The sequence below is a fragment of the Myotis brandtii genome, unplaced genomic scaffold, assembly GCF_000412655.1.
Source record: "Myotis brandtii unplaced genomic scaffold, ASM41265v1 scaffold32, whole genome shotgun sequence".
NCBI lineage: Eukaryota > Metazoa > Chordata > Mammalia > Chiroptera > Vespertilionidae > Myotis > Myotis brandtii.
Window position 1 is genome coordinate 1,723,513 of NW_005362269.1, and position 21,861 is coordinate 1,745,373.

General features: G+C 56.3%; 2 protein-coding genes across 2 annotated transcripts in view; one reads left to right on the forward strand and one right to left on the reverse strand.

The window, feature by feature from the left end:
- Nucleotides 1-7,659: 7,659 nt before the first annotated feature.
- Nucleotides 7,660-19,773, reverse strand: LOC106726818. The gene is made up of 4 exons (XM_014543101.1): nt 19,674-19,773; nt 15,688-15,762; nt 13,727-13,782; nt 7,660-8,734 (listed from the first exon to the last, which is right to left on the reverse strand). Exons 1-4 carry the CDS (start codon nt 19,740-19,742, stop codon nt 8,671-8,673), a joined length of 264 nt encoding a protein of 87 aa, XP_014398587.1. The 5' UTR covers nt 19,743-19,773; the 3' UTR covers nt 7,660-8,670.
- SYNPO (synaptopodin) overlaps nt 13,914-21,861 on the forward strand; it is a 10,239-nt gene continuing 2,291 nt past the window's right edge. Inside the window, exons 1-2 of the mRNA XM_014543102.1 lie at nt 13,914-14,506; nt 19,780-21,849. Of these exons, the coding sequence (XP_014398588.1) occupies nt 20,112-21,849 (1,738 nt within the window). The 5' untranslated portion in view covers nt 13,914-14,506; nt 19,780-20,111. The remainder of the gene's footprint in view (nt 14,507-19,779; nt 21,850-21,861) is intronic.

Genomic DNA, 21,861 nt, shown 5'->3' on the forward strand with positions numbered 1-21,861 from the left:
GTTCGGGCTGTGCGGGCGAGGCACGCGGGACTGAACTGTCTGAAGGCGGGACCCCGGCCCGAGTCCCACCCGGGAAATCGGGGAAATCGAGGCCTATCCTGAGCTCCCAGGGGAGAGGGGGGACTGTCCTATGGCTCCACGTCTAATGCTCACAACATCACGACTCTTGCTCCATTTGCCAGGTGAACACGGGGGCCCTCGCGGGGCCCCATTCAGGGCCCTGACAAGACACCCCCACCCGCCGTGCTCCCTGTCCGGCTGTCCACAGGGACAGGAGTGAGCGGGGAAGCAGCACCCGCCCCGCTCCCACCCTGTCCCGAGTGGCAGGTGGCACTGGAATGAATCCACTTGCTGTGTGATCTTGGGGCGAGACCCCTGCCTCCGCTGGCTCCCAGGGAGAGGGTGGGAAGGGGGCCCCAAGGGGACAGCTGACGTGCTGGTGGTGGCTGTAGGGGTGGTCGGAGCGTGCCCCACCCCTACCGTGTTGCAAGGAGTAGGCTGAGACAGGATGCTGGTCAGAGGGACAAGGGGACGCTGGGGTGAGGGACTGGAGCCTTTGCTGGTGCCAGCCTGCCTGTCACCAAGCCGAGGCCTGGCCCCATCCTGTGCTGGGACAGAGCCCCCACACACTGACTACGAACCATGTACCTCAGGCAGTGGACTGCGCCCCCTTAGGGGAGTGAAGATGGCCTGCTGCTTGAGGCGGGTCCCCTGCCCCTGTCTCCATGTGAGATCTTGGGCTGGCTCCTCCTCTGGGCCTCAGTTTCCCCAGTGAGGGGAATGGACTGGGATCACTTAGTTTGATGCTCAGAGAACTTCCCACCTGGCTCCCACTCACCTCTTTTCAGGCCGGCCCCCACTTTGCAGGCCCTAGGCCAGCCACCCCATCTCCCAAACTAGTACCCAAAGTAAGCTGTGGTTGGAATCAGCATTTACATGGTTAAAATAAGCCTTTAACTCCCTCCCTCCCTTGTTAGCTGTTGACCTTCCCCTAGCAGTGGTTCTCAACCTTGGCTGCACATTAGAATCACCTGGGAATCTTTTTAAAATCCTGATTTCTGGGCCTCATCCTCCGGAAATTCTGTTTCTTTGTTATGGGGTGGGGCCACAACATCCATAACAAAGAAACAGAATTTCCGGAGGATGAGGCCCAGAAATCAGGATTTTAAAAAGACTCCCAGGTGATTCTAATGTGCAGCCAAAGTTGAGAACCACTGCCCTGAAAGGAAAAAGACCCTGCCCTAGCTGGTTTGGCTCAGTGGATAGATCGTCGGCCTGAGGACTGAGGGTCCTGGATCTGATTCCGGTCAAGGGCACATGCCCGGGTTGTGGGTTTGATCCTCAGTAGGGGGCGTGCAGGAGGCATCGGATCAATGATTGTCTCTCATCATTGATGTTTCTATTTCTCTCTCCCTCTCCCTTCCTCCCTGAAAATCAATAAAAATATTTTTTTAAAAAAGAAAGAAAAAGACTCTGTGACAATCAGGTGCCTGGTTCCCCACTGATCCCTAGCCCCTTCAGTCATCATTTTACCTAATCTCCCCATTTCAGAGTTGGGGAGACTGAGGCTGGAGAGGGGAAGAGATTTGCCCAGGGTGATTTTGTGAGTAGAAGGCAGCAGAGCTGCCTTTCCTTGGAACAGAGTTGCTGCTTTTTTTTTTTTAATTACTCTTTTTAAAAAAATGTTCTTATTGATTTTAGAGAGAGAGGAAAGGAGAGGGAGAGAGAAACATCGATGGGAGAGAGAAACATTTATTGGTTGCCTCCTGCATGCACCCTGATGGGGGATGGAACCAGAACCTGGGCATGTGCCCTGACCAGGAATCAGACCTGCAACCTTTTGGTGCACAGGATGATGCTCCAACCACTGAGCCACCGGCCAGGCCAGAGCTGCTTCTTGATAAGTGGGAGGGGGCACACATGGCAGAGGAGCCTTCTCTCTATCTCCTCTTCACCCCCACCCACCTCACCCCCACCGGACCGGCTCCATGGTTGACATGCATCCCCCAGACCCTGCATCCATCCCCCTGAGCCTGCATCCCCCTGAGCCCACGTCACAGCTCTGGGAGGTAGGCTGGGCAGGGTCAGCACGCTCCCTCCACCTGCCAGGGCTGTCATCCCACAGGCCCAACACACCTCCAGGCCTCGGGGCCTGGCCTGGGAGGCACCTTTTCCTTCGGAGCAGCTCCCAGGCTTCCAGACATGAGCTCATCGGAGCGGCTGATGCCAGGAAGGGAGGGACTGAGGGGGAAGCAGGCAGGGCCCAGACTGGGGCACTGTGGGCCCCTGGGGAAGTGGAGGGGTGCTGTTGTGGAGGACTTGCCGGCCCTGGCCCCCAAGGTAGTGTGGCAGCAGGGACAAGATAAGCCCGCAGAGTCGACTGGGGTGGGGATGGGGACAGCCTGCAGTGCAGCAACCTAGGTGCTAGCCACTTGCTTGCTGTGTGACCTTGGGTGAATCCCTTGCTCTCTATGGAGCTCAGTGTCCCTGGCTACCGGGGTTGGGGGGGAGGTGGGGGGGCCTTTAGGCAGGCATTGGAGTTGCAGTCAGGCCCCTGCCCTCAAGAAGCTACATTTTAATTGGGGAGATAGTTAAGAAAAGGGGAAGCAAAGACATCAGCAAGGTGATTCCAGAGAGATACAAGTGGCACCGTGAACTGTAGGCCGTGCTGCTAAGATGGAGAGGGGCTACTTTGTGTTGGTGGTGAGGGAAGGGCTCTCTCTGGAGGGGGCATTGGAGCAGAGGCCTGAATGTTATCTGAAGGTGTGGTCATGGCTGGCTCATGACCAGAACTCAGGTCTAGAAGAATGGGGAGGGATTTGGTTGGGAGGAAAGTGTTTCTGAGGATGGTGAAAGGTCGGAGCTAGGAACTGCAGGTATGAGGGGGCGGGGCATCGGCTGTGGTTGTGAAAATGCCTTCATCCCTCGGGGCTTCGGGGTTTCGGACTGTAGACCTACCCAAAGGAGCCTGGGACCCGTGATCTGGTCAGACGGGTGGCTGGGCTCTGTTGAGTTCGCCCAGTGTGTGTGTGAGCTCAGAGTCCTTTGTGAACTGTCCCGGAGGAGGGGTCAGTGTGGGGACAGCCTCCCGGCCCTGTAATTCCAGAGGCTTACAAAAGCCCTCTCTCTCCAGAATGAAATCTTTACCAACTGGCCGCTGCCTGAAATTCCACCATCCTAGCTTCATCTTTTCCACTTGGTGAGGCAGTATTGCATAGTAGTGGGTGACCCTGCACTACCCTGCCTGCGGCCCAGGGCTGCTACCGATGGACCACATTCAATCTGCTCCCGTACTACCGGCTTCCCACGAGGCTAACGCACAGATGCCGTGGCTGGAGCCCTGGGTTCCCCTGCCGAGTAGCTGGGAGATCTGGAGCATGTTATATAACCTCTCCAGGCTTCTGTTTTCTCGTCTATAAGATGGAAACAATCATAGATCTTACCTTGTACTGTTGCTCTGAAAATTAAACGAGCTAATACTGCTAAAAAACCACACCCTATTACTTATTAAATAGTAGTATTATCATGTCTTGATCTCTGTTAAAATAGGAAGCCCTTGGGGAGATGGACACTCACTCAGGACTCATATCTCAGTTTAAATTACTTCTTGGCGTTTGGCCAGGAACAGGTTTTGAGGGTGGGAGGATGGGCACAGCCCAGTGGAAAGGGCCTGGCCCGCGCTTCAGGAATGGCTGCCTGAACCTCGCGTCTTCGCTAAGTGGCTCGCGGTCTTGGACAAGTTATTGTGCTTCCTCTGAGACTCAGGCCTCTGTTCTGAGCTGCCATGAAATGGGCTAAGAAGGACATGTGGGGGCCGTGGGGGTGGAAGAGCTCAACAGATTCCAGAAACATGGGGTCAGCAGGAGGGGCTATCGAAGGGGCAGGCTGATGAGCCCCACAGGCAGGAGAGCGGGCTGAGCCGAGACTTGCATTTATCCTCTGGAATAACATCTCTTAGAGATGAAGAGTGGTCAAAAGACAAGGCCAGTGCTCTCATGTTTATGGTAATTGACTATGTGCCAGGGGTGTTCCAATTTCTTTACATGCCAACAACTACGTGAAGTAAAGTACTATTATTATCAGCCTTTCACAGACGGGAAACTGAGGCACAGAGAGATTAAGTGAGCTCCCAAAGTCACACAGCTGGTAAGTGGCCAGATTCAAACCCAGGCAGTTGGCCCCAGAGCCCGTATGCTACTACTGCACCACATAGTCTCTCCTGCTTTAGACAGTGTCAGAGGCTCAGAGGGGCCAAGCTACCTGCTTAAGAATACACAGCACTCCTCTTCGATCCCCATCACCTCTGTCCCTCAGGTCCTAGCAGAAGCCTCACTGGGTCTGGGGTCTGGGGCCTGAGCTTGGCCGTTGAGCTCGATCGGCTTCTCTCCTCCCTCAAGAGCAGGCCAGGGAGGGTCAGGTGTGCCTGGGAGGGCTGTGGGCAGGGGAGGCCCTGCCAGGGCCTGATGAGTGGGCGTCATTAGTGCTGTGGAGCTTGAGTGGATCCCATGGAGTCTGACTGCCTCCCATCACTGTACACATGGGGGAAACTGAGGTCAGAGAGTCCAGGGACAGGCCCAAGGTCATAAGCAGGAGGCGCCCTTATTCTCTGCGTCTCTGTCCTGCCCCTGGCTGCTTAGTACTTAAGGGCACTATGGGGTGTGGGACTTGGGGATCCTACCACCCATCACCAAGGGGGGCCTGGTCTCAGCCAAGATTCCTGCTATGGGCCCATTGGGAGGGCACATGGAGTTGGGGGATGGGAAGGGTGCTGATTAAAAAATAGACTGTCACGCGCATGGAGAGCCAGCATGCTACCACCCAGCCTGTGCCAGTTGGCTCCCCCATGCCCAGCTGCCAGGTCCCACTCAGGGTTCCCGCTGGGGCCCCACCCTCCCCACCCTGGCTCTGGGCCTGAGGCTGAATGCTCCCAGCCACCCTCTCCTCTGCCTCCTCCACCCCTGCCCAGCCTCCAGGCAGATGGTGCCCTCACCGAGCCTGGGTGGGCCCAAATCTCAGCTGTTGGCTTTCAGCTGTGCCAGGGGGGTCTGGCATCACCACACACTGGCTGTATGGCCTTGAATGAGGCCCTTTCCCTCTCTAAGCCTCAAACAAGGACAGAGTAAAGCCACCAGTTAAAGCTCTTTACAGCTTTCAGCAGCTTTCTCCGATTCCGCCTCTCACACAGACCCACCAGCAGAGCTGGAGACCCATTCAGAGAGGCCACGTGACCTCGGGCCGCTCAGCGGCAGTGTGGCAGGGCAGAGGGCTGTGTACCCAGATAATCTTGCAAATCCCGGTCCTGTACAACTTCTCCTGGGTAAGCGAGGTCACTTGAAACCACAGAGGTGAAGGCTTTGCAGTGGTAATATGAGCAGTGTTTTTATTCATTTATTCCCTTATTCAGTCAACAAGTATTTATTGAGCCCCAGCTATGGCGTGGGGGCAGAGGCATAGCAGAGAAATGATGACCAAGGTCCCTGCCCTATGGGGGCTGCTTAGGATCAGACGAGGCAGACTGATGCTAAAACAAATAATGATGGAATTACCACTCTGGTGGGAGTTTGGAGGAGAGGCAGAGGGTGCTGTGGCAGAGGAATGTGACCTCTGAGGGCAGACAAGCCCTCCCTAGACCTGGAAACAGACCAGAAAGGGACAACAGAGGGTGAGGGGAGAAAGGGGTCTAGGCAAGAGCAGCAGCCAGTGCAAAGGCCCTGGGGTGAGAGATACTTGGTCCCTGTCTGAGCACTTGGAGGAGGGCCAGTGTGGCTGGAGGGTGAAGCACCCTGAGAGGAGCGGCGGGGAGGGTGGGGGTGGGGGGAGGGGGCAGTGGGCTACTACAGCAGGCCTGGTGCCTGCGAAGGGGTTGAGGCCGTCCTAGGAAGGAGGAGCTGTTCCTTGTCCTGGTTTGGGAGGCTGGAGGCTGGTCTTGCCTCCTTTCTTTTCTTCTTTCCTTTGACGTCCGTCCTGATAGTGCTGCTGAGGGCCCCTCTGCATCCCCAGCCTTCACCCACGACTGCGAATGAATGCGGAGTGCTCGGCCCAGCTCTTCTCTCCATTGATCTGGTCCATTGATCTGGTTTGCACTTTAACGGCCACCTGCTGCATCCTGCCTCCCAGGAGGGCTTGGTCCATCAAATCCCTGGTGGTGTGGGTTTGCTCCTGGGCAGGAGGCTGTAGTCTTATTTCCTTTTACTCGTGGGGGAGCCTGTGGACCCAGAGGTTCAGCTTTTGGCTGAATAAAGGCCTGTTCCTGGACGACTCCTGCCGCCTGTAATTGCTGCTGTCCCTTATTTCACTCCAGACACCCCCATTCAACCCCAAAGCCCCCCTAAGACAAAACCCTAGGAGGCGTCAGGAGGCCTGTGTTCTGAGCCCAGCCCTGCTCTGCGCTCTTGGTACATCCCTTTTCCTCCCTGGGCCTCAGTTTCTCCATCTGTTCTAAAGAGAAATACTCTAGTTTTTCTATACTCAGTGTTTGGCCCATGGATGCAGTATCCCATCACCCAGAAGCTTCTTAGAAATGCAGACTGTCAGGCCCCACCCCAGACCTCCTGAATCGGAATCTGCAATTTAACAACACCCCTGAGTAATTACTGTGTACATTAGGTCGGTCATTTAAACAGAAAAAAAAATAGCATTAAAAGCTACAGACTCTTCCCCTCTCTCCAAAGTTTTACTTATGAAACACGGAGCACCCTCTCTGTATTTATTCACCACCTGACGAGGGAGCGGAGGAGGTGGCTGAGCGGTTAGAGGATTGGGCTTTTTTAGAACGGGAGCCGGGAGGGAGGGGAAGATCAAACAGCTCTGGTGGAAGAAGGGGGAGGGGTGCTCCATCTCCTCAGGCCTCCCCCTCGTCCCTTGAGCTCTCCTGACCACCAGCCTCCAGGAGCCTTTCAGCTCTGACCTCGGGTCCTCTGTCTCACGGGTGTGGAAAGATGTGCTGGGAGGGAGGGTGCTTGGCGGTCCACAGCCTGGCTACCTCTTTCCCTGCTTGTCCCCGACTGGATGTCCTGCTCTCTTCGCCGTGGAATCCCTGAAAGGGTAGCTGGTGCTATTCTTAGCCTAACGAGTGGCAGGAGGAGAACACGCTGGTGCATTATTTATGCCTTTGAGTCAACAGGATTACGTTCAGGGCTCCCTGGACATGGCCTCCCCTCGTCACGGCCTTGGCAGGTGCAGGGCACTTCCCAGGAGCCACAGCCCCTCCCTTCTGGCCCTGACCATCCCTGCGCAGTGCCTCCAGCCCCCAAGCTGAGAGGTAAGCTAGGACTAGCAGAGTGGCTTTGGCGATATCATGTCTTCGTGCATCAGCACATTTTTATTGAGCGTGTATTACATGTGGTAGGTGTGGGTACACTGATGAATGAGAAAGAATCCCTGCCTCCCAGCAGCTCACACTAGCCCAGTGGTTCTCAACCTTCCTAATGCCGCGACCCTTTAATCCAGTTCCTCCTGTTGTGGTGACCCCCAACCATAAAATTATTTTCGTTGCTACTTCATAACTGTAATTTTGCTACTGTTATGAATCGTAATGTAAATATCCAGGATGTATTTTCATTGTTACAAATTGAACATAATTAAAGCATAGTGATCAATCACAAAAACAATATGTAATTATATATGTGTTTTCCGATGGTCTTAGGCGACCCCTGTGAAAGGGTCGTTCCACCCCCAAAGGGTCGCGACCCACAGGTTGAGAACCGCTGCACTAGCCTGTGAGTTGGTGGTGTTCCATCGTCACAGAAGCGTAGGTGCCAGGCCTGACGCTGGGTGCTTTGCACATATGAGACCCGGTCCTCCCACTCACCCTGCAGGGTAGGAATTAGGAGACCCGTTTACAGAAGAGGAACCCGAGGCTCAGCATATGGAGGCTCGCTAACAGTCACCGTAGCGAGTGATCGGCTCCGCCTGGACTGGAACTCAGGTTGGCTGGAACAGAAGAACCGTTTTGGATCAAACGGCAGGTGTGGAGTTGGGGCTTTGGGAACCCCCTGCACTGCCCACTGAGGAGGCCTTCGGACTGGAAGGACGTTAGCTGGGTGAGGTGGCCCCATTCTCCGAGAACCTTGAGTCGTTGAAGTCACGTGTGTGCAGAGTTGTTGTAAGCCTGGAGTGAAAGGACAGGTACACTCAGGGCAGGAAGTCAGAACCACACCGGATGAGGTGATAAGGCCGGAGGGGGCACACCTCATGTGGCCGAGCCAGAGACCTGCGTTCTGCAAGGCGCCCTTGGTCTGCTCTGCGTCACTTTTCTGGTCTGTAAAGTACTGTCACAGTTCCTGCTCTGCTTCCGTCTCTGACGGATGTGTCAGGGCTATAAAACTATAAAAATGTCGTGCGTGTTGAAGGGCTAGTATATAATTAGTGGATATAGTTATGTACAAAATCTATTTTCTCAAGTGCATTTTTTGTTAACATTATGCATTTTCCTGTGTGTTGTTACAAGCACATTTATAAAATCGTGGGCTCTAAAGCCCATTGGTCCCCAACCTGACTACGTCAGAACCCCTCAGGGAGGCTGCTCACATGCGTGTTCTGTGGTGCTGGGTCTGGGGCGGAGCCGAGGAAACTGCATTTGGGGCACACTCCCTGATGGATTCTGCGGGTTCCTGATTTGGGCTGGATCGGGAACGGCACTTGCCTGAGGCCTCACAATGAGTTGGAGACTTAAATCCAGGCCTGCAGCTCCCAGTCCGGCCCTTTCCTCCTCCTCTTCAGCTGCCCAAGCATCCTAAAGGGAGGAAGCCAGGGATGAGTGCAATGAGCAATGATGCTGGGAGCAGCTGGTAACATTTACAGTGCAGTGCTAGGCTTGTTACATGGCTTATCCGTTTGATTGCAGTAGTGTTAGAAAAGGGGGCATTCTCCACAGCAACAGGGACGTTTGAGCATGAGGTGGCAGATTTTAGTGCACCCCTGGAAAAGGGAAACCATGGCTGAGGTGCAGACATGCTGGAGAATCGAATTTGAAACTACCCATGGAGCACTCACCATCTCCAGTAGCGTGTGCCCTCCAGGCAGGGGTTGTCCGGTAACTCATTTACCTGGAGACAGGGCATCTGGCAGGAGGGGGGACACCTGTGCCCTCCTACAAGGTGTGCACCTGCTGCATGTGCATCCATGCCAGTCTGCCACCTGAGCACCTGTGTGTCCCCACGTGCACACCTCTGGGTGCTCAGTGTGCACACATCATGTGTGGGTTATGCTGTGTGTGTGTGTGTGTGTGTGTATGCGCGCGCGCGCATACTCTGCTTCGTGTAGTGCAGGGGTGAAGCAAGCAGCACCTCCATGCGCGGGCGTGTGCAGGGGAGCATGTGCTGCTGCTGGCTAGCTCACGCCAGCATTGAGAATGCATGTGTGCTGCAGGGTGTGTGTGTGTGTGTGTGTGTACAAATGGCAGCAATGCAGGGGATCCCTGAGATCCCAAAGGGCAGAGGCAGAAGGGCCATTAGAGAACCTGTTTTCCTCACTCGTGTCCCACCTCCACATTCCGTGCACCATCCTCAAACCTGCCAGGTGTGAGCCTGCCCCAGGACCTTAGCACCACCTGTTCCCTCTGCCGGGTCTCCTTCCCTAGACGTGCATATGCTTCGTTCACTCTCACCTTCTTCACTTCTTTCCTCAGATGTGACTTCTCAGTGATGTGTTGCACACGACTCCTCCATTTATCTCCGGTCCCTGCTTCATTTTTCTCTATAGCATCTACCACCTGACTTACGTGTCTAGTTACTCATATATTTATCTTGCTCCCCTCGTAGAATGCAAGCAGGGATTGTCTGTCTCTCCTCATGGCTGTGAACAGTGCCCAGCTGGTGTGCAATAAATAGTGGTCGAGTGAATGAGTCCGTGCACCACCTAACTTACTAATTGTCTTTAATTTGTCTAACTTTTGTTACTGAAATATCCATGTTTACCTCTCCCTAAGCAGTAATCTACCTTTCACAGGATCGCTGTGTTCATTATGCTCCTTTCCCAATACACATGTGAAATTTACATAACTAGTAAGGTTTTCATGATCGAGGTACCACCTCAATCCCTTTGCTTCCACTGGAGGTGTGGGGGCACCCCACTCTAGGAATCACTGGTCCAGGCCAGTCCCTCCTTAGAACACTCGAACAAACGAAGCCCAAAGGCTCAGGAATCAGTCCAGGGTCGCACCCAGGCTGTGACAGGACACACACTGGAGCCAAATCTCCTGACCTCCAGTGTGCTTTCCTTTTGCAGTTGAGGGACGAGGGAGGGGACGGTGGGGCTGGATGAGTCAGCCTCTCCTCTGGCACAGACTTCTCCTGCTGGAGGGGAGCCAGACATGCCTGGTAATCAGTAAATGGCATGGGGGGCATGGCAGGGTCAGCAGCCTCTGGCACGCCCAGGGCCTCAGCGCCCTCCTGGCTGCAGGGCTGCGTACCCAGTGATGAGAGCCGACCTTGGCCGCACCTTCCCTCCCAGGAGTCTTGGACCTGGGATGGCTCCAAGGAGGCCTCGGCCCTCACATCTAGCGAGAGGCAGACCTAGCGTTCAAACCCTGTCCTCTCTGCTACACGTATTGGGTAGACAGTGATGCTGGGGTCCCCTTGCAGAGAGGATTCTGGGGGTGAAGGGATGAGGGTGAGGGTAGTTGTGCTGTGCCTGACTGGGCTGAGCAGGAAAGAGAGACCAGACCCAGAGAGGGCTGGAGGGAGACAGACAGAGCCCTACCCTGGTACAGAGTTATACAGGGGTGGGTTTGTGCAAAAGGCTGAAGTTACATCCCTCTCAGGTGTGCACAGTGCTATTCACTGTAGAAATTATTTCTTCATTTAATTTGCTCAGCAGTGGCTCTGCCGAGCAGAGACCGGCGTCCCTGCGTTACTGATGAGGAGGCTGGGACTCAGAGAGGGGAAGTGATTTACTAAAGGTTGCCCAGCATGCCTTGGGAACAGGCTGCACCTCGGGTTGGATTTGGTAAACGAGGACTGTCTGGGGAGGGCAGGCCAGCTGCATGAACATGGAAGGGAGGAATGGGGTGGAAACTGCAAACCACTCACTGGGCAGATAGCCTTGGTGAATCCCAAAATCTGAGCCCTAGTTTTCTCACATGTGCAGCGAGTATAACAGTACCCCCAGTTCACAAATTGTGAGACAAAACAACATACTACAATAATGACAGTGCTGAAACGAAATGCCTGAACATAGCAGCATCTTGAGTAATAGAAGTGAAGTTTGCCTGGTGCCTGATAAGTGTGCCTCCCAAGGCCACCTGCCATGGCGGAGGGCGGATTCCCGAGCCTTCTTTGGCAGGTGCCAGTAAGCTGAGACCCCAAGAGAGTGAGCACAGCCTGGAGGAGCCTCCAGGGGCTGGGGGGGCCCCCGCTGGTGAGGACACCTCCTGCGCAGAAGCAGCAGAGACACAGCCTCAGCCCAGGACGGGTTCCCTCCACTGTTTACCCTGCGCCGGGCTCTGCGCGCTGGGCACTGCGACTCCAGCCAGCCAGTGAGCCTGGGGCTGGGACGTCATTGCCATTCCTCCTGCGTTTTTTCTCCGGGTTATTTATTTTCCTGCGAGGAAGGAATGTGGGGAATTTACCACAGGGCGCTGGCCTCCGCTTTTGGCTGCTGGGCAGCTCTTCCATAAGAGGGAAGCAGCCGAGACAGATGGCTAAGGCCGAGGAGGTGGAAGCGGAGGCGGCGAGGGTCCCAGCTGAATCAGTGGCTCCGGGCAGTGGGGAGGTTATGCAACCCACCCAGAGTCTTGAGGCAGCCAGCACAGTGCTTCTGGCCTCTGGGCACGATGAGCCCTAATGTCAGAGCTCCCATGGAACTCTGCGTGGACCAACCCATTCACCCTCAGCCTCTGGGAAAGCCCATGGTGTGTTCCTCTGCAAGCTGCCTTTCTGTGCACCTGGTCTTGATTTGGGGTGTGGGTGGGGGGTGGAGATTGCCTGAGCCTTCCAGCCTCTGCTAGGCTGCCCCATTACTTGGAATGCTTCTACATCTCCATCTTTCAAAACTTAGGGCATATGCCACCTCCTCCAGGAAGACTTCCCAGGTTGCTTCATCCTAACTCATCTCACTCTGAGGCTCTAGATTCTCCCAGCACTTGGTGGAATATTCTGCCTCTTAGGTCTCACACTGTGGTTTAAGGTCTCATCTCCCTCTTCACCCACAGACTTGTTACTCCCCCAGCCCCTCCGCTTTCCCCAAGAACCACCCTCTAGATCTCTGATGTGGACTCTAGACAATCTGGGATCCAGATGAATCTAGAATTCATCTCCCTGGATGAGTGGATTTGGGCTGTGGGAGTGCTCGTCCTCCAGTCATTTATCTAGTCAACACTTGGCTATTAAACCCTTGCTGGGGGGCAGCCTCTGCTGAGTGTGGGGCATTTAGAGAAGATGGAGACCAGCTGCCGCCCAGGCTGCCCCAGGGCCTGGAAGAGGAGCTGTAGAGAGCCCAGAGTGTGCCAGGCCCTGAGCTGGGGGCCGTGGACCCAGAAATGGCCTAGGCCCAGCTCTGCCACTGGCAGAGGCAGAATTTAAGGGAAACTGTCATTTCCCCCACCGCCACCCCTCGCCAGCTCACCACCTCTTTTGTCTCCTGGATTAAGTGTTTCCTCTGTGAGGGAGGCCTGGGCAGGCTCAGCAGGGCTGGACTGGGAGGCGGGGGCCTGGGTTGGGCTCTGGGTGAACCAGCCCTTTCCAGTTTGCTGTACACCTGGGGCTGAGCCTGCCTCTCTCTGCGGCACCATTTCCAAGTCCCTGAAAATCTAATTGTAGATTAATGTTTAGGCCAGTAGGGCAGGCAGGAGGGCGATGGTGGCTCCCGGCCCCTGGCAGAGGTGGACCCCACAGCAGGGTCCTGGTCAGCCAGCGGGGAACAGTGCGTGTGGCCCATGGGGATAGCTGCCAGCCAAGGCCGCAGCCAACTTGGGAGCCCTTGTCTTAAGTTCCCCCTCAAACCACCCATCCTGCTCTGCCCGATCCCAACTCACTGTCAGCAGAGAGATATTGGGAGCTGGGCCACAGCCTCCTTCCCCTCAGCCTTGGTTTTGAGCTTTCTCAGCCTGTTGTTTCTGCCATTCAGTCTTCCTGCTCTGAGGCCCGTAGGCCAGGTTGAGCAGAAGAGCACTGATCTAGGAATCTGAATGGATTGACAAGGGCTTCCTGGAGGAAGTGGCATTGAGCTGGACCTGGGACAGTGGGTGAGGAAAGTGAGTGTGCTTTGTGGGCAGAGCTCTTCAGGAGGAGGTGTCCAGGCTCGGGATCAGTCAGATCCCAGCTCTGGCTCCCCTCTGCCTGCCCCTCGCTGGCTGCAGGACCTGGGTGAGTTCGCTATTTCTCCGGACCCCGTTTTCCTCCTCTGTCCAATGGAGTGAGGGAGCTTCCCTTATGACCTGCTGTGAGGATTCGATGAGAACATACATGCTAAACCCTTAGCTTGGCAGCAGCTGGTGCTCCTCACGGGTTGGCTGTCGTCATCCTCATCACTGCCATCCTTACTCTGTGAGCACCACGGAAGGTGGGGGGCAAGGGAGGAACAGCTGTGACGCAGTGGGGGCCCCTGCCCTCAGCTCCTGCAGTCTGTGGGGCAAAATTAGACTCAGGCCCAGATCGCTGCAAAGCCAGACACTGGAAGGAAGCAGCCTGGCCCGCAGGATGGGCCCTGGACTTGACCTTGGGCCAGCCTGGGTTTGAATCCCAACTCTGCCTCTGACTAGCTGTGCCAGCTGGAGCAAGCCACTCACCCCTCTGAGCCGTTTCTCCTCTTGCACAGGGATGGGTACTGGGACTCCATGGGTAGCTGGAAATGAAGCAAGGGCCTGGCATGTGGTGAGCACACCCTGAGGAGCAACTTTCAGTAAAATGAGTAACGTGCAAAGTGATGAGGTAATCGAGTGCTGCAGATAAAGCATTGGGAGGTCCGGGGAGGGTTTCGGGAGGGCTGGTGGCATTGGAGATCGGTGGGAAGGCTGGGGATATAGCGAGGATGTGAGACAGAGGAGGGCTCCCCGGGGAGGTGTCTGTGCAAACCCCACAGCAGAGGCAGGAACTCCCAGTGCAGGTGTGGGAGCCACAAGCCGTTGGACCGCTCTGGCCATTGCGAGTGCACCGAGAGCGAGCTACAAGCTCTCAGGCAGTTCTGACGTCAGGGGCTCTGAATGCCACCGTGAGGGCTTGCTACTCGATCCCCCACGTCCTGGGGAGGCAGGAGAAAGACATGAGGGGAGCCCGGCGGGAGGACGATGAATCTGGCCGCATGGAGTGGAGTGGGTAGATTGACGGGGGAAGAGATTGGGGGTGGAGAGGCCATTTAAAAGGCTGTTGCAAAATCAGTTTTCCTGATAAAGAGCTGGGCTGAGTCATCTGTGGAGGAGAGAAGTCACATCCAGCTCCTCCGCGTTGCTGGCGAGGTGGGATTTGCCTCTCTGTCAGCGAGGCGATTGGCTGCCTTTCCCAGAGGCTTTGAGAACCAAGGCCGGCTCAGCACGGAAGGGGAACTGGGCAGCAGTGAAGACCCGGCCACAGTGAGTAAGATGAGCACTCAGAGGTGCCTTCGTGGTTTGGGGTGTGCAGCTTAGGGCATGTGGCATCCCTCTCTGGTCTCAGTTCCCCTCTGGGCCTCCAGGGAGAGGCAGATGGTGACTTCTTTCAGTGGCCAGGCTGGAGCTAGGTCTGAGGCTCCCCACTCTTGTTCCTAGGCATCTCTTCTGTCCTGGCAGTCCTTCCCACCGTAGTATGAATTATTCTCCTCCTGCGAGGGCTGGCCGTCTGCCGGGACTGTCAGGTTGCACTCACCAGGACTTTGGCATGGATGGAGAACTCTCCAGAGAATGACGGCTGTGTCATTTCCTCTTTCCAGCGGGGAGGATATGGGGCAGGGGCTGGCAAGGTAGCCAGACCATTACTCAGCCCAGTTCATCTTCCTGCCCCCAGCTGAGCCAGAGGTTGTGCGGCGGCCAGCCATTGGCTCCTTCCTGACTCCACCAGGGGGGCAGTTTACCCAGCCTGTTTACCTGTCCTGTTGCCAAGCCTCCCCGGCAGCCAGAGTGGGCTGCCTTTAGCCGGTCTCTGTTCCTACCTCTTGCCCCCTGTCCCACTCCGCCCCAGCGGGGTGGATACTCCCATTGACGGCAGCCGTATGAAGAACATTTCCTTGAATTCTCTCGCTGTGGGGTGGATACTCCCATTGACGGCAGCCCAGCCGTATGAAGAACATTTCCTTGAATTCTCTCGCTGTCCTGACCTTCTGATCTGGCCTCCCTTCCCCTGCCCCACCTCCCTCCTTCGTCCAGTCAGGCCTGCCGGTGGGCAGAGCAGGCTGCTGCCTGCAGAGCTGCTCGGGGGAGGAAGGGCATCACCCTGCCTGTAGGTAGCTAGAACTCAGGACCCTGACCCAACACACGTTCTTCCCAAACGAGCCTCTCATGTCCCAGCAATCATTTCTGCCTTAGTGAGAACTCTTCTCCCAAGAGGAGGAAGGGGAGAAACCCTGAGTTGTTCCTGGCAGCTGACCATGCGGGGGAGAGGGCACTGCGGGGCACTGATCGTGAGATGAGGAAACAGAGGGTTTGACTGACTGGAGCCTCTAGCCTCTACCCGCTCCCCGCCCTCCACCCCCGCCCAGAGTCAGGGTCTGGAAGGCAGCATGGTTAAGAAATGAGACTCAATAGCCAGACTGTGAGTTCTGAATCCCAGCTCTACTTACAAGTTGTATGACCCTGGGCAGGTCTCTCTGACCTCTGATTTCATCTGCAAACTGGGAAGAATAACAGTCTTCTCTCTGGGGATTGTCGGAAAGATTGAAAAGACGATGAGTATAAAGGGCCTGGCACAGCACCTGACCTGCAGTGAGGGCTCAGTAATTACAGCCCCATTGCATCCTCATTCTAATGTGTGCTCAGGGCTTCCTGTCCGCCTCCCCAGCTTGGGGTTTGAACCCTGGTGGACCCTGGCCCTCTGCCCCCTGCCTCCCTCCAGCAGCCCTTCCTTGCACCTGCCCTCACCCCGTCCTCTCCTCAGGCCTGTCTTCAGAGCTCCTGATCCATTGTCCAGGGTGGGTCTTTCAGGGGCCAGCACCCAACCTGGCCGTGCAGAGGCACAGAGAAGGGGGCGGGGAGGCGCTGTTGTGACTTGCACAGGTGCAGGCTGTACCAGGCAGATCGGGGGCTCAGTGAGGTGCCTGTTCCTGCCTTTCTGACACCAGGGAGCCCAGTCTCAGACCCAGTGGCTGGGCACTGCCAGGGGTGGGTTCCCTGGTCTGAGGAATTTTGGATGAAACTGCCTCCCTGGTGCCCTGCCGTGGGGACTCTGGTGCTGGGAGCTGGCCTGGCCCCGTCTTTCAGCTTTGTTTATGCAGGGTGGCAGGGTGGATTGCTAGCTGGGTCTGGTTCAAGCCTTCTGCTAAATTCCTTTTCCATGGAGTCACTGTGGACTGGGGTGGAGGGCACGGGAGCTTCATCAGAGGCTGGGCTTTCTCGCCCCCTGGCCTTGTCTGCCATGTTCCTCTTGTCCCCAAACAGCAGTCGGGGAGGCTCTTAGTCTCGCTGGGGGTCAGCCCACCAGGTCCTGGCCCACCGCCTTCTCTGCAGCCCTTCCCTCTCTAAGCCGCCCAGGCCAGCTTATCCCACTGAGGGCCTTCATGCTCACCATTTGAGAACTTTCTAAATCCATGGCCTTTAGAACAGCCTGGGGACAGGACTGAAGCAGAGAAGTGGGAGGGTGGGGGGGAGTGCAGGGTCGGTTGGAGCCCTGGTTATGCAAATTGAAACGCTTTCTAGGAGCCTTGCACTGAGGGAACCTGCCAGCCAGGAAGGTTGGTGCTCTCGGGAGTCACGCAGAGCCAGGGGTGAGCCAGCTCCACTCCTTTCCAGCTCTGTGACCTCGGGCAGCTCACTTTACCTCTCTGAGCCTTGGTTTTCTCATCACTGAAAAGTGGGTAACAATAGTTTGTGCTTCATAGGGTTGCCATGGGAATGAAATAAGTCAGTACGTGGAGAGCACGTGTGTGGGTCCACAGTAAGAGCCCAGTGTCAGCTACGATTGTTGCAACTGTATCCTGAGAAGTGTGAGGGGACTGGGCACGTTTGTCCTGACCATGCCGTGTGGGATGTGCTGTCTGTGAATCCCTGCAGGGCTCTCAGTTTGGGAGGAGGAGGCGTTTTCTCTGGGGGTGTTCGGGGGCAGAAGTTAATGTGAGGAGCAGCTTTCCAGCTGAGGAGTGTCCGTTAGTGGAAGGCACCTGTGCAGGTAGTGAGCTCCATGTCGATCGAGTGTGTAAAGAGAGGTGTGTACCCTCAGTGGCATGGTTCTAGGGATGCAGGCATTGGACCCGGTGACAGCCATCTCGGAGACTCTGCGGTTCTGTAATTGGGGGCAATAATCCCGGCCCCCTGCCCCGAGAATGCTGGAATCCCCTGCTGTGTGGCTGTAGGTCGCCTCCTCTCTCAGGCCCCTGATCTGTGGAGTGACTTTCCTTTGCTCGAAGAACCTCTGACCCCTCCCAGGAGAAGAGTGGGTCCCCAATTCCACTCCATCCAGGGTAGCATGAGCCCTCTCCCCAGGCATTCATGACCGCATTGCAGCCTCCTGACCCTAACGTCAGTGCTTTCATCCCCTTCTCAGTTAAGGAATGGCTCTGAGAGGTGCAGTAACTTGCCAGCAAGTGGCAGAGCCTGGATTTGGGCATGAGGCCTGGTTTCTAAGCAGAGCAGAGGAGATGGGCACTGCATGAGCTGAGCAACCTCTCAGGGCCTCCTCATCTCCCCCAGGTGGGCACAGGTGTGTGTGTGTGTGTGTGTGTGTGTGTGGAGGGGGACGGGGGTAGCCAGATCCTGATGGGAAGAGGAAAGGAGGTTGGGGCCAGCCTGTGGCTGCTGGGCCTGGTCCCAGTGAAACCGCTGTCTGCAGCCACGCTGCTCTGTGTGGCCTCCCTGCTGGGAGCTCTCCCTGCACCCCTCTCTGGACCTGTTTCCTCGTCTATAAAATGGGGGTGGTGGTGAAACTGCGCCTCTGTAAGGGCCCTTCTAGCTCTGAGAGTCCCTGAATTCTGAGCTCTGCTGGCAGGATACCTAGAAACACTGTCCCTGGCCACTCACTCAGCACGTCATGGCCAGTACTAATGAGGGCAAGGGAGAGGAAAGGCAAGGTCAGATTCCTCAAGAACTAATTAGCTTCCCACAGCGGGGGTGGGGTGGGGTGGGGGAGGAATTTTCTCAGCCACTGAGTGAGCTGCTAATCCTGCCCACAGCCTGTCCCATCCACCTGTCCATCGGTCCATTTGTTCGTGCACCCATTTGTTTAGTCATTGCTCAATAGCATAAAGTGAGCACCGACTGTGTGCCAGGTGGGCACTGGGGATATACACAGAAACGGTTGCTGCCATGAACTTGGATTAATAGGAGTCTGACTGCAGCCTGATCCCTGACCTCAGGCCTGGACTGCAGCTCCAGACTGAACCCCGAGCCCTGCTGACCGTGTTCCCCCTCCGTCCCAAAGGGACCTTTTGAAACAAGCATGGGCTGTGGACCCAAAGGGACCTGGTTCTGCCTCCAGCTCCGCCACCCTTTGCTGTGACTTTGGGTGAGTTATTTACACGTCTCCAGACCTCACTTTCCGCCTCTGTAGAACAGGAGCCAGGAATGCTTGTCGCCTGGTGTTCTTGTGAGGATAACATGAAGCAATGCAATGTTCTAGCTGAAATTAGCCCAATTTATTACTCTTATATTAAAATATGAGAATTTTTAAATAATTATTTAAATAAAAATGGGAAGAAACTGTGCAAGGACATAGAAGAAACTAATGACAGTTGTTACCTGATTGTGATGAGGGCACTCGGGGTGGAGGGACACTTTTCACTTATACTTTCTTTTTGTCTTTGAACACTGTGTACTTTATGTTTTTAATTTTTTTAGATCATGTGAATGTATTGCCTGTTCTGAGAAGTGTTAGTGTTCGTGCTAATGACTATACTATGGGCTTGAAAGTGTGAAGGGCCCTAGGAAAAGCACATGGCGAGTGTCCTGGGCTCATTTGTGCATTCAGTCCTGCTTGCTGAGCGCCCAGGCTCTGTGCTAGGGGCCAGGCTTAGAGGGCTGAACAAGCCAAGCAAGGTCACTGTCCCCTAAGAGTTTATGGGGGGGGGGACAGATAATAAACAAGGAAACAGATAAAGAAGATAATTGTGAATTATGGTGAATGTCATGAAGAAAATCAACAAAGAGATGGGATAGAAAAGGAGAGGGCTGATTACAGAGAAAGGCCCCTCCAGAGAGGTGACACTCAAGTCCTGAATAGCAAGAAGGAGCTGACCTGGAATGCCGCCTGGGAGATCATTCCAAGCAGAGGGAACAGCAAGTGCAAAGGCCCTGGGGCAGGAACAAACGGCATTTTCAAGAAATAGAAAGAAAGCCAGCAAGGCAGAGCCTAGTGAGAGAGGAGAAGGGAAACAAGTCAGGATATAGCGGGGCCAGGACTGCTAGCGTGAGGTGTTCTTCCTGAGTTCGGTTGAGTGCTGTATCAGCAACCTGTGGGCTCCAATGAGGGGCTGGCTAACGCTGAAATGGTCATCTGGGCAGGTTTACACAGCTGGTGCATTGGAGTTGAGCCAAAAATGGCTGGGTCAGGATTCTTTATGAGCAGACGGCATTCCAGAAAACAGGGAGTAGAGATCAAGATGCTGGAGGAAAAGGTCACCTGTAGGAGGGTCACGGGTGATTGTCTGTTGGTCTGTCTGTCTGTCGGTGTACCCCTGTGGCTCTGCATCCCCGTTTGCTAACCCGGCCTCTGTCCCTCCCTGCAGCATTGGGCCGGAGCACGAGCCTCACCGAGAAGGATCTGAAAGAGGCCAAGGCGCGGAGCCAGCAGATCGCAGCCCAGCTGACCACCCCTCCCAGCTCCAACTCCCGAGGCGTCCAGCTCTTCAACAGGCGCCGGCAGAGGGTGAACGAGTTCACCTTGGAGAGCCACGGCCGGAGGGGACAGAAGCCCAGCCAGGAGTCCCCAAGAGGGCCCCCCGGCAGCCCCACAGGCCATGCCCCAGGGCTCAGCCTGAGTCCTGCCTCACTTCACGAGCCAGGCCCTCTGAGGAGCCCCGACGGCCAGAGCCCTGACCTAGGGGTCCCTGGTCACAGCATGGAGGGGTGCTCAGAGGAAGCCAGCTTGCTGCGGCACCTGGAGAAGGTGGCCAGTGAGGAGGAAGAGGTGCCCCTGGTGGTTTATTTAAAGGAGAATGCAGCCTTGCTGACGGCCAATGGACTCCACCTGTCCCAGAACCGAGAGACCCAGAAGAGTCCACCCACCCCGCCTCCAGCTGAGGTCCACAGTCCAGCTCCAGATGTCAACCAAAACCTTGCCTCCCCCAGTGCCGCACTCAGCACACCAGCTGCTAACGGCAGCCACCACCTGCCAGCCACAGATGTCAATCAGAACCCGGCGGCGGCGGTCACCCCTCAGAGCCTGCCGTGCTCTAGCCTCCAGCAGAACTCCTCGGAGGCTCAGCTCCCACCGCCCGGCACAGTGCCAGATGCTACACCCAGCACCCAGTGTGCTGGCGGGCAACCCCAGGAGCAGGTGAGACCCAGCACACTCCTAACTGACAAGGTGTCAGCTCCATCGACCACCAGCTGCACCTTCCCCAGAGAAGTGGCTCCCAGCTCCGGGTCCCCAGCCCCAGACTTCATGTCCAGCTCCCTGCTCGTCGATGTCCAGCCCAGCGCCCCAGCGGTGTCAGCAGAACAAGAGACATCTGGGCGGGCAGTGGCCACCACGCCCACCACGCCCACCAAGCTGTACAGCGAGGTCCACCTCACGCTGGCCAAGCCCCAATCCGTGGTCAACAGGACGGCCAGGCCCTTTGGGATCCAGGCACCAGGGAGCACTGGCCCGATGGAGCGGAGCCCCATGGTGGAGAGAAGACATCTCGGGGGGAAGGCCCCGGCTTCCCAGCCCCCCAGCATGGCCGACAGGAGCCCTCGGCCACAGAGACACGTTCTGTCTCACAGCCCCATAGTGGAGAGGAGGCCCATGGCACAGCGCAGCCCCGCCTTGGAGAGACGCCCCTTGGGGAACTTCGCCCCACCCCCCACTTATGCTGAGACCTTGTCCACGGCTCCCCAGGCGTCCCGGGTTAGGTCTCCCCCCTCTTACTCTGCCTTGTACCCCAGCTCTGACTCCAAGCCTTCCCATCTGAAGGGCCAGGCGGTTCCCGCCGGCAAGACAGGAATTTTGGAGGAGTCTATGGCCCGAAGGGGCAGCCGGAAATCCATGTTCACCTTCGTGGAGAAGCCCAAGGTGACGCCAAATCCAGACCTGCTGGATCTGGTACAGACAGCTGATGAGAAGCGGAGGCAGAGGGACCAGGGGGAGGCTGGAGGGGAGGAGGAGCCCTTCGCGCTGGGGGCTGAGGCCTCCAACTTCCAGCAGGAGCCAGCACCCAGGGACAGGGACAGCCCCACTGCAGCCGAGAATGCTGTCCCCGAGTGGGCCTCCTGCCTCAAGTCCCCGCGCATACAGGCCAAACCGAAGCCCAAACCCAACCAGAACCTGTCAGAGGCCTCCGGGAAAGGGGCTGAGCTCTATGCCCGCCGCCAGTCCCGCATGGAGAAGTATGTCATAGAGTCTTCGGGCCACGCCGAGCTGGCCCGCTGCCCTTCACCCACTATGTCCCTGCCTTCGTCCTGGAAGTACTCCTCTGGCAGCCTCCGAGTGGCATCCCGAAGCCCAGCTCGGACCCCACCTGCCTCCCTCTACCATGGCTACCTGCCTGAGAATGGGGTCCTGCGCCCAGAGCCCACCAAGCAGCCGCCCTACCAGCTGCGGCCCTCGCTCTTTGTCCTCTCCCCCATCAAGGAGCCAACCAAGGCCTCACCAAGAGCCGCCTCAC

Bases quoted from the DNA above. Each gene is read 5' to 3' on its own strand.
- LOC106726818 (XM_014543101.1), bottom strand. From the start codon at position 19,742: ATGCAGAGCCACAGGGGTACACCGACAGACAGACAGACCAACAGACAA. The intron at 15,763-19,673 runs GTGACCTTTTCC...GACAATCCCCAG, and splicing joins CACCCGTGACCCTCCTACAG to AGAGAAGACTGTTATTCTTC. The intron at 13,783-15,687 runs GTAAGTAGAGCT...CTTCATTTCCAG, and splicing joins TGCCCAGGGTCATACAACTT to CTACCCATGGAGTCCCAGTA.